Here is a 17,636-nt window from a genome sequence, read left to right as displayed (position 1 = left end):
GTTTATTATTGCGCTTCTCAACTGTAGAGGGACCCTTTTAGGGCTGCTTTAATGCAAGCCAAATTTGCTTTTAAGACAAATTTGCTTAATGCACTGGCAGCCAAATTTGCCTGTTTTTTTGATAATATGTCTTAAGTCAAGTCAAACTCCTATTGAATTAAGTCAAATGATTTTACGAGGAAGTGTCTTTATTCTAAAACAATACCAACTAGATTTTTTTTTTATCTTAATATAAGATTAATGGCACATGATTAGACAAGCAGTTTTTACAATGCATAAAACATTCAAATAATTGACAACACATGAGCACATGAAAGTCTTCTGGTAAAATATATTTTTAATATATTTCCTCATTGTTACACCTGGAGTAACATCACACCATATTGGCAAACATATTGACATTAAAATACACAGATTACAAAAATATTTATACAATAATAACATTTGAGGCTTTATACATCACTTTGTACATAATGTATTTTACATACACAGACATTATTAATCACTATTCTGATGCACAAGTCCTCTGTGGAATAATTCAGCAGCTTAGTTATATTACTGTACAAAAGCAATTTCAGACAGCCATCTGTAAGTACACACCTTTATAAATTCATTGAGAATATTTTCCCTCATGGATGATGTATTTCACAGTGTATGGCCTTTAAGATTTTTCCATGTGTGGTTTTGGTTGTCCTGACAATCTATTTGTGTCACAGTGACTCTCTGCACTATAATATGCAGATTGACAGACTTCATATAAGTTTAAGAAGATCAAACACAGACCCTTTCGGGGTGGCTTCTGGGACCTCAAGGTCAAAATTTGTGGTCCTTGCATCTAGACTCATCAAAGAGTTTAACTTCCCGTCATAGAGTTCTCTTTTAGACTTCCGCCGAAGTGTTATTGATCTCTCTGCTGTGTCCAAACCAACAGAGTCCAGAAGGTCCATTGATTTGGGCCTGGAGTTCTTTTTCTGTATGTCATAATCACCATCTCCAGGCTTCCTCACTTTCGTGTCAGGCTTACTAACATTTATAATAGATTCTGGCAGGGTCATTACTCGGTCTCGAGGAAGTGGTAATTCTGGGAGGGAAACCTTAGCATTGGTGAGCTCATTCCCCTTACTGATTGGATAGCTTGCCCTGACTTTTGTCTTCTTTGAGGGACGGTCTTTGGTTGAGAAATTCATATCAGCATCTAAATCAAGTGCAGAACCCCTCACATCCAAATGTGGCGCATGATTTTTCGATTTCTTGTGACTGTTATTTTTACCTAGGGAGGCGTCAATGTCAAGATCTGGGACTCTGGGTTCGAGGGCTGTGGTGTAATCTCTTAAGGTACCTGAAACGTGGCCCTCTGGCATTTTCCCATTTAGTCTTGGAGAAATATTTAAGCCAGTACCTGAAGGGGCATCAATGTCCACATCAGGGGCATTTAAATCTAATTTAGGACCTTTCAGATTGGGTTTTCCCAAATGCATGTCTGTATCAGGGAAATTGAAGTCTCCTTTAACCTTTGGTCCACTGAGATTCATACTTGGCATCTTCAGGTCAGCCTCAGGTCCTTTTGGTAAGGTTCCTGAGAGACCAAATTTAGGCATTTTCAGTTTTCCAGATGGAGCAGCAATATCAAAATCTGGAGCTGAAATGTCCATATTGGGTTTTTTAACTTTTGGAAGTTTGCCAGTAGGCATGTTTACATCAGCACTGGGAATACTGACATCTAGTTTAGGATTCTTCAATTTCATGTTTGGGGAACTCAATTTTGGTGTTTTGATTTCACCTTTGATCTTAGGAGCTGAGAGGTTCATGTCTGGAGTGTTAAGTTTATAATCAGGTCCTTTAACCTTAGGTCCTGAGAGGCCAAAGTCAGGTATCTTAAAATCTGGCATCTTAAATTTGCTGGACGGACTGCCAATTTTAACATCAGGGACAGATATATCAGCTTTCGGACCTTTCAAATTAGCTCTTGGAACATTAATATCCACATCAGGACCATCAAATCCAGCTCCAACCTTAGGTGGTGATACACTGAGATCTGGTCCATCAAGATCACCATCTATTCCAATATCTGGGCCGTTCAGACTTGGAATGCTAAACTTTGGCATTTTGAGTTTTGGCATTTTTAATGTACCTGAAGGGGCATCAATGTCCACATCAGGGGCATTTAAATCTAATTTAGGACCTTTCAGATTGGGTTTTCCCAAATGCATGTCTGTATCAGGGAAATTTAAGTCTCCTTTAATCTTTGGTCCACTGAGATTCATACTTGGCATCTTCAGGTCAGCCTCAGGTCCTTTTGGTAAGGTTCCTGAGAGACCAAATTTAGGCATTTTCAGTTTTCCAGATGGAGCAGCAATATCAAAATCTGGAGCTGAAATGTCCATATTGGGTTTTTTAACTTTTGGAAGTTTGCCAGTAGGCATGTTTACATCAGCACTGGGAATACTGACATCTAGTTTAGGATTCTTCAATTTCATGTTTGGGGAATTCAATTTTGGTGTTTTGATTTCACCTTTGATCTTAGGAGCTGAGAGGTTCATGTCTGGAGTGTTAAGTTCATAATCAGGTCCTTTAACCTTAGGTCCTGAGAGGCCAAAGTCAGGTATCTTAAAATCTGGCATCTTAAATTTGCTGGACGGACTGCCAATTTCAACATCAGGGACAGATATATCAGCTTTCGGACCTTTCAAATTAGCTCTTGGAACATTAATATCCACATCAGGACCATCAAATCCAGCTCCCACCTTAGGTGGTGATACACTGAGATCTAGTCCATCAAGATCACCATCTATTCCAATATCTGGGCCGTTCAGACTTGGAATGCTAAACTTTGGCATTTTGAGTTTTGGCATTTTTAATGTACCTGAAGGGGCATCAATGTCCACATCAGGGGCATTTAAATCTAATTTAGGACCTTTCAGATTGGGTTTTCCCAAATGCATGTCTGTATCAGGGAAATTGAAGTCTCCTTTAATCTTTGGTCCACTGAGATTCATACTTGGCATCTTCAGGTCAGCCTCAGGTCCTTTTGGTAAGGTTCCTGAGAGACCAAATTTAGGCATTTTCAGTTTTCCAGATGGAGCAGCAATATTAAAATCTGGAGCTGAAATGTCCATATTGGGTTTTTTAACTTTTGGGAGTTTGCCCGTGGGCATGTCTAAATCAGCACGGGGAACACTGCCATCTAGATTAGGACTTCTCCATTTCAAGTCTGGGGAACTTAATTTTGGTGTTTTAATTTTGCCTTTCATTTTAGGAGCTGAGACATCTATGTCTGGAGTCTTAAGTTCATAATCAGGCTTTTTAACCTTTGGTCCTGAGAAGCCAAAGTCAGGCTTTTTAAAGGTGGGCCACTTAAATTTGCTGGATGGACTGCCCATGTCAACATCAGGGACAGATATATCTGCTTTTGGACCTTTCAGATTAGCTCTTGGAACATTAATATCCACATCAGGACCATCGAATCCAGCTCCCACCTTAGGTGGTGATACATTGAGATCTGGTCCATCAAGATCACCATCTATTCCAATATCTGGACCCTTGAGTCCTGGAAGGCTAAACTTTGGCATTTTGAATTTTGGCATTTTTAATGTACCTGAAGGGGCATCAATGTCCACATCAGGGGCATTTAAATCTAATTTAGGACCTTTCAGATTGGGTTTTCCCAAATGCATGTCTGTATCAGGGAAATTGAAGTCTCCTTTAATCTTTGGTCCACTGAGATTCATACTTGGCATCTTCAGGTCAGCCTCAGGTCCTTTTGGTAAGGTTCCTGAGAGACCAAATTTAGGCATTTTCAGTTTTCCAGATGGAGCAGCAATATCAAAATCTGGAGCTGAAATGTCCATATTGGGTTTTTTAACTTTTGGAAGTTTGCCAGTAGGCATGTTTACATCAGCACTGGGAATACTGACATCTAGTTTAGGATTCTTCAATTTCATGTTTGGGGAATTCAATTTTGGTGTTTTGATTTCACCTTTGATCTTAGGAGCTGAGAGGTTCATGTCTGGAGTGTTAAGTTCATAATCAGGTCCTTTAACCTTAGGTCCTGAGAGGCCAAAGTCAGGTATCTTAAAATCTGGCATCTTAAATTTGCTGGATGGACTGCCAATTTCAACATCAGGGACAGATATATCAGCTTTCGGACCTTTCAAATTAGCTCTTGGAACATCAATATCCACATTAGGACCATCAAATCCAGCTCCCACCTTAGGTGGTGATACACTGAGATCTGGTCCATCAAGATCACCATCTATTCCAATATCTGGACCCTTGAGTCCTGGAAGGCTAAACTTTGGCATTTTGAATTTTGGCATTTTTAATGTACCTGAAGGGGCATCAATGTCCACATCAGGGGCATTTAAATCTAATTTAGGACCTTTCAGATTGGGTTTTCCCAAATGCATGTCTGTATCAGGGAAATTGAAATCTCCTTTAATCTTTGGTCCACTGAGATTCATATTTGGCATCTTCAGGTCAGCCTCAGGTCCTTTTGGTAAGGTTCCTGAGAGACCAAATTTAGGCATTTTCAGTTTTCCAGATGGAGCAGCAATATTAAAATCTGGAGCTGAAATGTCCATATTGTTTTTTTTTACTTTTGGCAGTTTGCCCGTGGGCATGTCTAAATCAGCACGGGGAACACTGCCATCTAGTCTAGGACTTCTCCATTTCAATTCTGGGGAACTTAATTTTGGTGTTTTAATTTTGCCTTTCATTTTAGGAGCTGAGACATCTATGTCTGGAGTCTTAAGTTCATAATCAGGCTTTTTAACCTTTGGTCCTGAGAAGCCAAAGTCAGGCTTTTTAAAGGTGGGCCACTTAAATTTGCTGGATGGACTGCCCATGTCAACATCAGGGACAGATATATCTGCTTTTGGACCTTTCAGATTAGCTCTTGGAACATTAATATCCACATCAGGACCATCGAATCCAGCTCCCACCTTAGGTGGTGATACATTGAGATCTGGTCCATCAAGATCACCATCTATTCCAATATCTGGACCCTTGAGTCCTGGAAGGCTAAACTTTGGCATTTTGAATTTTGGCATTTTTAATGTACCTGAAGGGGCATCAATGTCCACATCAGGGGCATTTAAATCTAATTTAGGACCTTTCAGATTGGGTTTTCCCAAATGCATGTCTGTATCAGGGAAATTGAAGTCTCCTTTAATCTTTGGTCCACTGAGATTCATACTTGGCATCTTCAGGTCAGCCTCAGGTCCTTTTGGTAAGGTTCCTGAGAGACCAAATTTAGGCATTTTCAGTTTTCCAGATGGAGCAGCAATATCAAAATCTGGAGCTGAAATGTCCATATTGGGTTTTTTAACTTTTGGAAGTTTGCCAGTAGGCATGTTTACATCAGCACTGGGAATACTGACATCTAGTTTAGGATTCTTCAATTTCATGTTTGGGGAATTCAATTTTGGTGTTTTGATTTCACCTTTGATCTTAGGAGCTGAGAGGTTCATGTCTGGAGTGTTAAGTTCATAATCAGGTCCTTTAACCTTTGGTCCCGAGAGGCCAAAGTCAGGCATCTTAAAATCTGGCATCTTAAATTTGCTGGACGGACTGCTAATTTCAACATCAGGGACAGATATATCAGCTTTCGGACCATTCAGATTAGCTCTTGGAACATTAATATCCACATCAGGACCATCAAATCCAGCTCCCACCTTAGGTGGTGATACATTGAGATCTGGTCCATCAAGATTACCATCTATTCCAATATCTGGACCCTTGAGTCCTGGAAGGCTAAACTTTGGCATTTTGAATTTTGGTATTTTTAATGTACCTGAAGGGGCATCAATGTCCACATCAGGGGCATTTAAATCTAATTTAGGACCTTTCAGATTGGGTTTTCCCAAATGCATGTCTGTATCAGGGACATTGAAATCTCCTTTAATCTTTGGTCCACTGAGATTCATACTTGGCATCTTCAGGTCAGCCTCAGGCCCTTTTGGTAAGGTTCCTGAGAGACCAAATTTAGGCATCTTCAATTTTCCAGACGGAGCATCAATGTCAAAATCTGGAGCTGAGACGTCCATCTTGGTTTTTTTTAGTTTTGGGAGTTTGCCCGTAGGCATGTCTAAATCAGCACTGGGGACACTGACATCTAGTTTGGGATTTTTCAGTTTCATGTTTGGGGAACTCAATTTTGGTGTTTTAATTTCGCCTTTGATCTTAGGAGCGGAAAGATTCATGTCTGGAGTGTTAAATTCATAATCAGGCCCTTTAACTTTTGGTCTTGAGATGCCAAAGTCAGGCATCTTAAAATCTGGCATATCAACATTTAAATTTGTTGAATCTACATCTACTTCTGGGCCATTTCCCTCTGCAGACACATTTGGTGATTTTAAGCCAGAAAAACTGAATGTGGGCATTTTAAATTTAGGCATTTTCAATTTTCCTGATGGAGCATCAGTATCTACATCTGGAATATTGAGGTCAATTTCAGGGCCTTTGAAGTCTTGTTTTGGCAAGTGCCCACTTGGGTTTGGCATATCTATAGCACCTGACACTTTGGGAGATTTGATGTTTAGACTTCCTGTCTTTATTCCTCCACCAATGTCCGGAGCAGACACTTTGGGCAGAGTGCCAATATCAGGCACTTCTATATCTGCATCCAGGTCAGGAACCTTCAGGCCAATTTCAGCTTGGGGAACTGAGAGGTCACCTTTAGAACCTTCAACTTTTAAATCTGGGGCTTTGATTCTTTTCTTTGTTTTGGGACTTGCTATGTTCAAGGTTGGCTTTTCCTGAGCAAACTTTCTTGATGTGTATTCATATGCAGAGGGCACATCGACATTAAAGTCCGGTAAAGCATTTGGGATGTAATTATATGCTGAGGGAATATCAAGGTTAAGATCTGGTAAGGCAGATGGAACATATTTGTATGCTGAGGGAACATCAAGATTCAGGTCAGATAATCCAGTTGAGGTATATTCATAACCTGAGGGCGAATCTAAATCAAGTTCTGGTGCTTTCACCTTGCCTTTTGATTTCCTTTTAGATGGCTTGTCCTTGTTCTTCGAAGGGATATTAATGTTAGCATTGGGTGGTGTGAATTGAATGTCTGGGGGATTACTGTCTGACGGCAGAATATCTATTTCTATATTTGAACTTGGAACTCGCATATCACCATTCAGTTCAACTTTTGCTTCTGGACTTTCAGCATAAAGAGCTGGAACACCGGCATCAATTATGGCTTTTACAGGATTGTTTTCCCCTAAAATGCCTGGAGGAGAGACACTGATATCTTTGTCAGGTTTGATGTTTACATTTGGCTCTGTTATGTCTATATCAGCTCCAAGGTTGAGGTCAGACTCAGGTGCTATTACATCCACTTGAGGTAAAGACATCTCTGCACCGAACCTGTTGTCTGGTGTTTCTGTGGTGTCCAGACCATCTCTAATTGCCACTTTGCCCTTTGCTCTCTGCTTAGCGGCTTTCAGAAAGTCTGAAACACCAACCTTTGGTTTACCATTGAGAGAGGGCAAGTCCGTGGTTAGGTCAACAGAGGTGGCATCTGTTTCCTCAGGTTTCGACTCTTCTGGATTTCCGGCTAGAGATCCGTCCCCGGGTGTGGCTTCTGAAGATGGACTGTCCAGGAATTTCTTCACTTTTCCATTGAAAAGTTTGCTGTATGAATCCTTCAGCATCTTGAAAAGGAGGGAGGTAGTCAGGTACCCGAACGACTGTTAGCAATATCATAAGTAGTTATTTTATTATTATTATTATTATTATTAAAAATCTAAAGCACAAACCTCATCTGGGGCCTTAATACTGCCATCCAAGTTCCCCATACTTTTGCTGGGTTTCAAATTATGTCTGGTCAGAACCTGAATTTTGTCATTATATGGCTCAATCAGCTTTAATATGTCCAGGATTTCATCTTTTTTTAGATCATCAAAGTTGATGGTGGCACCAACAATTTCATCTCCTAGAAATAAAACAAATTATCAAATTGATGGACATTAATAGGTCCATAAATTATGTTCTGAGGAAGTGAAAGAAAAAATACACTTCCCAAGTAAACATATATTATTGACTTTCATTAACTGCCTGCACCCCATGCTGTGTATAAAACAAACTCTACCTTCTTTTAGTCCTCGACTGGTAATGGAGTCATCTTTGATGCCTGCTACAACCACACCTCCTTTGCCATCATCCGCCAGAAAAAGGCTGTCGGAGAAGCTCTTTGATCTATGGTGCCTAGTCTGAAAACAAACAGAATGTACATCCATCGTTTGAATGCAGGATATAGTGAGAGGTGAATATGACACGCATACAATTACAAGAGAATGTACAAGGGAAAATGTACCAAAGATTGTTGCAATAAAATATCCCATGTTTTATATGTGAGAATAAATGATGAAACACTGACATTTTTGAAGGCTAAGATATATGGTTATACCCCAAAGTCCCCTGAATTTCACCTACCATGATGGCTATTTCTCTACTTCACAACAACGTCAACATTTACACCTGTAACACAGCAAAAGGCTCGGTCATTTTTTTAGTTATTGATTACAATTTTTACACCATTGATACAGTCTCAGCATTAAACGTCCTTGGAAACTATGCTCACACAAAGACAATCAAGTCAGGTCTGCATGCTGTCTGGCATTTTTTGTTTTGTTTTGTTTTGTTTTGTTTTAAAAAAGTTAATTTGGCATGTTGTAAGCAGAAACTCTAAGGCATTCAGGGAATTGCCTCAAGGCCGGAAGGGAAAGAGGAACGGGTTTGGTGAGCCATAAGGATGGAAGTGAACTGTGTTTCGGTGTGTTTCATGAGGAGGGCCCTCGACAGACCACACCTCCATGTTCCTGCCAGGGCTGGTGCCTATGTAGTGCTCCGTGTGCACTTGCACATAGTTAGACCTGGCATTAGTTTGCAATTAATACATCTAAAAATATTCAAATGATGTGTAGTGAAAACTGTATACACTCTGTGTGCTACTTACACCTTACTATGAGCATAGTATGGTTATTATGAGATGTTCAATTTCTGTAAGTAAATAGACATGCTTACAGGTCCAGCATTTTACATAATTCGGATATCACACTGGAAGTATAGCATCTTGGATAGTTTAGCGCTCTGTGTACCAACATGATGTAGATGTAATGTAATGATTTCCATAACAAAATATTTTGAATTTTATGACAGACTACCATCATAAATTAATGTCATTAAGAAAATGTCTCCAACATCAAAGCATCATGTGAAATGACCAACATAATGTCTAATTAAGCCATGAAAACAATCAGCTCCCTGATAACCTCAACAGGGAACCTGCTGTCAAAACAAGACGAAGCTGAAAGACTGGCTACAATCATACATTTGAATCACGGATGATGGAAAATAGCACTTGAAAAAGTCATCTATTGCTTATCTAGGCCCTCTCCCAACAGAATAGCCATTTATTAATTACACAAGTGGACTGTATCACCTCAAATGCAAGCAGAGAATGATAATTTGGACTCACCTGAGATTCCATGGAATTACCGTTGGTGTTGCTCTTGAAGTCCACTGTGAAAACTGTGCAGGTATCACCCTGCCCCATTGAGAGAATTTTTTTTAACACACTGTGACTGATAAGAGTGTGTTTGCTCTCTCTTTCTGTTTCTCGCTCTCTCTCCCTCCCTGGGAGCTCCAAGGACTGTTTGCCTCAGCCCACCTGTCAGCAGGAATATGCACCGCCAAAGCTGACAAACTGGTTTCCAGGCAAGGCATGGTGACATGGCCTGACAAATCCACTCTCTCTCTCTTTCTCTCTCAAGGGTTGTTGGGAGGCATGACGTACGGTGACATAAGGGTCCATCCATTAACACAACAAAACATAAACAGAACACTCCCTGAAGTATGACTGGGTGTGGTCAAAGTGAAAAACCCAGAATTCACCTGTTCAGCACATTATGACTCACAGTGAAGGCACACACCCTTCTCTACACAAATGATTCTCTAACACGCCCATATCTAATGGCACAGACTTAACATACACTCAAGAAGACACACAATTACTGAATAAAATTGGAGTGGTCAACCAATTATGCCTACCTGGTTTGGATTATAGGATTATGTGCATTGCGCAAACACACATACCCACACAAGCATATGCACACACATGTAAACAGTATTTGCATGCACTCACTCACACACACACACACCCTTTGGGGCACCAATGTCACATGGGAGAAATACGAGGAATTGGACCTAACCCAACCGATTAGAAATACTAATGCAATAACTATTCAGTCACTTTGGAATGGTTTCGCCCTTTGGGTGGGGATATTAAAGATGTATCGCTATTCTCTGGCAACACAATACATCACAACAACACAATGCTGCAGTAACGAAGCAGGGAGGAGGAATTTTAAAAACAGTGACCAAACTTTACTTTTGACGGCATGATTGTATCAAACAAACAGAACTTCCTGTCACATTATCACCAGCAAACACACATCTAAAAACAAACCTTCATCCCTGAATAGCTGTTAACAGCTCACTAGGTACCACAACATGGGCAACATTCTGTCATACGTAACAAATAAATCGCACCGACACCTTAACAGGAACACGTAACAAATCATCTGTAACTTTAAGGTGTGTCAGCACAGTTTAGCTGCTGAATAACGTCTGTATATCTGTACATGGTCCACTCCTTGGGGGGGGGGGGGGGGGGGGGTCTTCATGCTCCCCGTCCTCCCAACAGCCGGTGGAAGAATGACTCCTCCCTCTGAGAGAGGGCAGCAGGGCTGTCAAACTCCACCACCTTCCCAGCATGCATCACCAGCACCCTGTCCGAGTCCATGATGGTGTTGAGCCTGTGTGAGCACGAGTGTGATGATGCGCAAGGTAGCACGCAGACGGCATCTATATGCTAATATATTCAAATGTGTTGGCAAAGGCACCTTTCAAAGTTGAACATACTGTTTAACAGCTGATAATGATCATCTGAAAAGTGCACATTTCTAAAGCCATCTAGGACTTGCACATGTATTCACACTCAGCAGACAAGTTACTGACCTGTGTGCAATAGTCAGAACAGTTTTGTCCTTAAACGTTTCTCTGATGGTCTTCTGTAAGAGCAGGTCAGTCTTCTGGTCCACACTCGCAGTGGCTTCGTCAATGCAAAGGACCTGTTGAAACAGCCATGGCACATTTTACACAAATGATGACAGCTCATCCATTGAGTCAATATGCCCATCTCTCATCTATCAATACCAATAACAGCACTGCTCTGTTCTCAGAAGATACTGGAAGTGTTTTAGGGCTTTGTGCAAATCAAAGTCTAACTTAAGCTAGCTATAAATATCTCAACAAAATCAAATATAACATTTGCATATATACATTTTCAACATATTTACAAATATAACACCATGAGCAAGACCTTAACCGCAAACACTAATGACTCAGCTCAATGTTCCTACATGTCATGTGATGGCTATAATTCATGCACAAGAACTTTGCTTGTTGACAGACTTTGCTCTTTGCCTACCATTTAAATTATAAATTAAAACCATTCAAATTTAAGGCCCATAGTGTGTTTTACAGTGAGAATAGTGTATGTCTTATTATGTCTTATTGTATGTCTTCTAGTGAGACAGTGGCATATAGACCCTTTCAACAATAAAAACAAAAACAATGCTTGAACGTTCTATTTGGGCCCCAATCTACTTCCTCTGCATTAAGATAACATATGGAATGTTAAAAAGGAAGTCTTGTGGGGCCAACTATGATGCTGATAATGGAACACTCTTGAAAGGGTCCATAAACTGTGAAAAGCAGAGATCATACGTTAGCTTCGGTCAACAGGGCTCGCGCCAGACACAACAGCTGCCTCTGTCCCACCGACAGGCACTTCCCCTTCTCCCCCACCTCCGCCTCCAGACCCCCTACGGCACAGAAAGAAACACACACACACACACGCACGCACACACACACACATGCACACGCACACGCATACACACACGCACCATTGTGAGGCTTCCTCCAGGACATGGATAGTATTCACTGTAGGTAGGACCACAACTTTGCTTTTTCTAAAACTTTTTAAAACATTTTTATTTGTGTTCCAGTTTCTTCCAAAATGACGGATCAGAGCTTGTCCCATCTATCTGTTCCCCCTCCCCTCCCCCTCACCCATCCTCCTGACCACCTGGTCCAGGTGGCACTGCTCCAGGGCGTCCAGAAGGTGCAGGTCGGCGTGCTGGCCACAGGGGTCCAGGTTGTCCCGCACCGAGCCTGAGAACAGGAAGGGGTCCTGAGGGATGACCGCCATCTTTGACCTACACGGCAAAAACAAAAAGCACTGTGATGCCAGCAGTAAGAGCCCTTAAAGGTGCTCTAAGCGATGCCACGCGTTTTTTAGGCTAAAACATTCACTTACTGCAAACATCACCTAACCAACCACTAGCTGTCTGTGTCCTGAATACACTTTAAAAAAAACGCGATCTCTGTGGACACCCCAGGCTCCAAAAACGGCAACAACCTGGGCAAACCTAGCCCATAAAAACATAACAAACTGTTCCAGCAAATCACAGGCGAGATGCGCGTTTAGGAGAGTTTCAATTGCACAGGGAGGAGGGGGAGAAAGTAGCGAGCTAGCTCTCTGTTTTGTTAGAAAGTCAACAGAAGTGACGTTACTCAGCATCGCTTAGAGCACCTTTAAGAGCCTAACTGTATATATTAGTGGGAAATATATCTTGGTTGGTTGACAGATGGCTAAGAGAATAATAACATGGGTGTCATTAATGGAGTGGCTAACCCTGACCATATCAGACTGAGAAGTTATCATGGACAAAGTCTGTCCATGTCCAAGTCTTTCAAATTCTCTCTGCACGCAATAGGACAGCACTGACAGCGCTACGAGTCCCATGCGTTTTCCCACCAGCGGAGCTAGTTGGCTAGTTCAAACTTTTGCCAACTTAAAAAAAAGCTTAACGTGTCATGCTGTTCGTCAACAGCAACATCCATGTTCTTTGTTTTCAAGTAGCAGGGAATTCAAGCCAAACCGTTGCTTTTCCATCAATCATTATGTTAAACCACGATTTGATTGGCCTGATAGAAGTTTAATTTTTTCAGCTCACAAGCCAATGGAGAGTTGCTAGACTAGCCCTGGCAGCAAATGTAATTCGCTGCCGCTAGGGTGCGTCTAGATTTCTAGGCTAACATTTCTCCTGCTGAGTATAGAATTTCAGCGTCCCAGAGTCCCCCTCACCTGAGCTGAGAGAGCGCCACCTGGCTGATGTCCACTCCGTCCAGCCGGATGCAGCCCTGGTTCAGCTCCTGCATGCGGAAGAGCGCCAGGAAGAGGGTGGACTTCCCGGAGCCCGTGCGGCCCACGATGCCCACCCGCTCCCCGGGCAGCACCTCCACGTTCACCCCGTCCAGGGCGTTGGGCAGGCCCGGCCGGTACGTCAGCACAGCGCAGGAGAACTCCACCCGACCGTGCTGCGGCCATGTTGGGGGGACCTGGGGAAGGGGCCGATTCAGGGCTGTGCGTTAACTTTTTTGATCATAGCACTGGTGCCACTGAGGCTGATATGTACATAATCTACAGAATGTCTAGCATAGGTACGTAGTTACATAATCTACCGAATATCTAGCATAGGTACTACGTAGTTACAAACATCTTGTCTGGCTACACTCTAGAAAAAGAAATAAGATGTCACCGGTACTAAGCTAGTAAATCATCCATAGCACACACTGATCTCACTGATATTTTTGTAGCATGTGCTACAGATATGTAGCACTGTACAGTCCTGCAATTACTCAGGAATCATACAAGGTTGGAAAATAAGAGTAAAGATCAACTGAGAGAAAATAACTGGTGTTACATCAGGAGTAACAAGTGCACAAGAGTTTACTCCAATCTCTCAGTTTTTTGACAGCTCACTTGTCTATCCCCCTTGACTGTGCAGTTCATGTAAGACTACATACTAGTATTGTAGTAAACATCCACATCAATTTGGAACACCTATATGCGCAAATAAGGCTCGCCAGGACATATCCCCGAGTCTGCACACTAGCATTTCAGTTAATAGGAACAAGTTAACATGATCAAATAGACAAGAGATTGAGAAATAGTTTGTTTTTTTGTCCTGCAGGTGAAAGCAAAGCTCCTGGTCTCACCTGCTGGCTGCCCTCTTGAGGCTCCACAGGCACAGTGGTGCTGTACTCCTCCGTGCGCTCTATGCTGACCAGCTGCATCTCCGTCTGGGCGTAGGTGAAGATCAGCCCGGAGAGCAGGTTGGTGATGGAGAGGGCGTAGGACAGAGACAGACCCACCAGACCTGAGGGAGCCAGTCAAGCACAGGGACAGGGACAGTCAAGCACAGGGACAGGGACAGTCAAGCACAGGGACAGGGACAGTCAAGCACAGGGACAGGGACAGTCAAGCACAGGGACAGGGACAGTCACTCACTGGGCCAGGCAGTGGGTAATGTGTGCAAGATCTCCGTATACTGTGAACCTGAACCACGGCAAACAAAAATACTTTGACTTTGTTTAATGGAGTATGAGAAGACAAGGAAAAATGTCACCTAACAATGCTTTCTACAGATGATGTGCGTTACAACATTAACAAACATTTCACAAAGAAATTTCTTATAATGAATAGGAATTTAATGTGAAACTCAAACTCTTTGAGCACTCTTTAGAGGACTGCCCAGACAGTCTTGATGAATGCTGGCGACGTTGACAGATACCTGGGTCTATTGATTTGAACTGGTGCTGGACGACTGCAATGACGCTGATGCCGGTCACCACGGCGACGCCGATCATCTGGAGGCGGATGTCGAGCCACTGCATGGCGGCGTTGCTGGCGAACAGACATCGCTGATTCTGCTCCAGACGATGCTCGTTCTCAGCCTCAAACCTGCACCACCACATCACGTGACCTCCACACAGTTAGGATACCAATTTGATATCTGATGACTAACTAGCTTTGCCGGAAATACAGTAGTTAGTCTCCTAAATAAGTTCCAGATGTACCAGCCATTGAGACTCTATGATCACCGCGCAGCGATGATTTTGGAACACCGAACTCAGCATAATGTGTGACTCCAAAATGTAAGGTTGTAGTTTACATACACTGAAGGTCATTCCCCTCTAGATTGTGAAAAAATCCTATGAGCCAAACATTAACCCACTATCCAACTAAATACACACAATTAATATATCTTCCCCAAACAAGCATGTCACATCCACTGAACCACACTGGCGGCCTTTAGAGATCAAAGGTCATCTCACCTGGCGCCGTTCCCGCTGGCCCTCACCGTGCCCAGGCCGGCGAGCGTCTCGGAGAAGTGCGAGTAGACGGGCGAGAGCGTGAGGCTGCAGAGGCGCTTGAGCTCGCGTGAGCTGTGGCGGTAGAAGCGCTGTGTGCGGTGGTAGAGCACCCCCAGTGGCAGCAGCGGGAGCAGCAGCCAGGGCAGCCCGTAGGCCATGACCACCAGCATGCCCAGCAGCCCGAACACGTTGGCCAGCAGGATGTTGAGCACGAACGGCATCGCGTCGTCCACGATGTACATGTCCGACGAGAAGCGGTTGAGCACGCGACCCAGAGGTGTGGTGTCGAAAAAGGTCACTGTGGCCTGAGGGTGTCAGGTTGGGGCACAGAAGTCAAACCGTTCAATATCTTGGGGACTCTTTCAACACGATATTCAGTCTGTGATCTAAGATAAACTAACTAGATAACTAACTAAGGAGGTGTAGGTACGTTAAGTATGAAGAGAAACTAACTAGCTAACTAACTAAGGAGCTGTAGGTAAGTATGAAGTGGGTTGAGAATCTCAGAAGCTCTGTACTCTGCCTATACTTACTGTATATGTATATTCTCACTAATAAAAATTAATGGAAGTTGATATCAATGTAGCACAGCTCATGATGAAATACATCAGTGAATTAACCAAGCAGTTGTTATTTCAAATTGGCATCTATCGGCAAACAAATAAATAAAGGTCAAATTTATTTTGGGGATCAATAAAGGGGGTCAATAAAGTATCTATCTATCTATCTATCTATCTATCAATAAAGTGATCAATAAAGGGATCAATAAAGTGATCAATAAAGGGATCAATAAAGTATCTATCTATCTATCTATCTATCTATCTATCTATCTATCTAAATGTTTTCCATGCTGGTGTCTCACCTTCAGGATCCTGTCTAGTAGCCTGTTGTGGATGACCGTAGCCGCACAGATGCCCCCGTAGGCGAAGAGGAAGGCCCGGACAGCGGTGAAGAGCGTGTTGGCGCCAGCCAGGGAGCCGTACACAGTCATGTAGAACTTTACATCAGAACTCATGTTGGCCAGAGAGGTCTCTCTGAGTAACATGGGGGACCTGTACGCAAGGTGACGAAAATGCCAGTTGGTTATTATTACCATGTCTGTCATCCATCACAATAATATGTCATGTTTTTGTCATCCATCACAATAATATGTCATGTTTTTGTCCATCACTACGCCGCATAATTCTCTGGAAAATTCTCTAATTACAAAGTTTAGAAAATGTTTCCCTCCAACATGCATTTGGAAGCGTATGTCGAGAGAGTGTCTTCCGACTCAAATGGAAGATTTCAGTGTGTTCTAACACTGCTGACTACACAAAGGGTGCCGATGAAAATGTATTTATGTGCTGTGACTAACTTTGGGGATAAAAATGCCCGATAAATAAGTAAATGTAAAATCGAGTTGTAAAAAAACAACTGCTCTTGTGGAGGATGGCATGCATTAAAAGAGCAACAGGCTAAAGATCTTCACGGGAGGGGGGGGCAGGGAACGGACAGATGTAGCGTAACTCACGTGAGGCCCCCGGGGGAGAAGAGGAGGAGCAGTGGGGAGGAGTGAGGAGGTGGGAGGAGGCCCGCGTCAGCTCCAACACCTGTGGAGTTGCTCTTCAGGTGGGAGATCCAGTGGGACAGCCACCACTCCGACACGTTCTTAGATGCTTTCAAGGGAGAAGACACAATATGAGGTCTAGTCAGAGACCAGAGGATGTTTGTGTATTTGTGTGCGTATGCTGTAGACCTGATTGTATGCACAATTTACATTTGCGTGTATCACCTGATGTTCAAGTCAAAGGCAGGAGTAAACTGGATACTTCCACAGCACAGTTTGTAGTTACAATTAATTTACATCGCCACGGGAAATACGCATATCATTTTGCTTGGGACACCAAAAAGTCACATGGATACCAAACACAAAGGACAGAATTCTGTTTTATTCTAAAATAACTCCCTTCCTTTTAATCCTCTCTTCTTTCCCCCTGCTCACCCAGCACTAACACAACCACATTGGAATCTGGAGAGAAAGAAAGAGAGAGATGGGGAGGGAGAGAGGGAGAAAAGGAGAGAGGGACATAGATAGAGAGAGAGAGAGAGAGAGAGAGAGAGAGAGAGATGGCCAACCTTGCATGAGGAACAGAGAGAGGAGGATGGACACAGCCAGAGCCCCACCCACAGCTCTCCAGTAGGCTCGGTACACAGACCAGGCCAGCCCGCCCACTTGCTTCTGCTCCTCCCCCGAGTCTTCAGGCCCCTCCTCCGGGAGTAGCTCATTAGATGACTCCTGCTCGTTTTCCTGACCTATGTCATCTGATTGGCAGAGAGTGGTGAGAGTGTGATTAACAGTTCAG

The 17,636-nt window shown here is 42.9% G+C and overlaps 1 protein-coding gene across 2 annotated transcripts in view; it reads right to left on the bottom strand.

Annotated features, from left to right (window-relative positions):
* Nucleotides 1-317: 317 nt before the first annotated feature.
* LOC121718002 (ATP-binding cassette sub-family C member 10-like) overlaps nt 318-17,636 on the bottom strand; it is a 31,504-nt gene continuing 14,185 nt past the window's right edge. Inside the window, exons 11-22 of one of the 2 annotated variants that reach the window (XM_042102733.1) lie at nt 17,410-17,595; nt 16,805-16,949; nt 16,154-16,343; nt 15,253-15,596; nt 14,709-14,878; nt 14,134-14,294; nt 13,220-13,473; nt 12,142-12,287; nt 11,797-11,894; nt 11,026-11,138; nt 9,485-10,823; nt 8,439-8,484 (exon numbers count right to left, since the gene is read on the bottom strand). In XM_042102733.1, the coding sequence (XP_041958667.1) occupies nt 10,688-10,823; nt 11,026-11,138; nt 11,797-11,894; nt 12,142-12,287; nt 13,220-13,473; nt 14,134-14,294; nt 14,709-14,878; nt 15,253-15,596; nt 16,154-16,343; nt 16,805-16,949; nt 17,410-17,595 (1,943 nt within the window). In that variant the 3' untranslated portion in view covers nt 8,439-8,484; nt 9,485-10,687. Of the gene's footprint in view, nt 1,400-2,131; nt 7,659-7,763; nt 7,940-8,095; nt 8,217-8,438; nt 8,485-9,484; nt 10,824-11,025; nt 11,139-11,796; nt 11,895-12,141; nt 12,288-13,219; nt 13,474-14,133; nt 14,295-14,708; nt 14,879-15,252; nt 15,597-16,153; nt 16,344-16,804; nt 16,950-17,409; nt 17,596-17,636 lie in introns of those variants that run through there. The other variant, XM_042102732.1, reaches the window with a different exon arrangement.

Source organism: Alosa sapidissima, chromosome 9 (genome assembly GCF_018492685.1).
Source record: "Alosa sapidissima isolate fAloSap1 chromosome 9, fAloSap1.pri, whole genome shotgun sequence".
Lineage (NCBI taxonomy): Eukaryota > Metazoa > Chordata > Actinopteri > Clupeiformes > Clupeidae > Alosa > Alosa sapidissima.
This window is presented reverse-complemented; position numbering and strand designations above follow the sequence as displayed.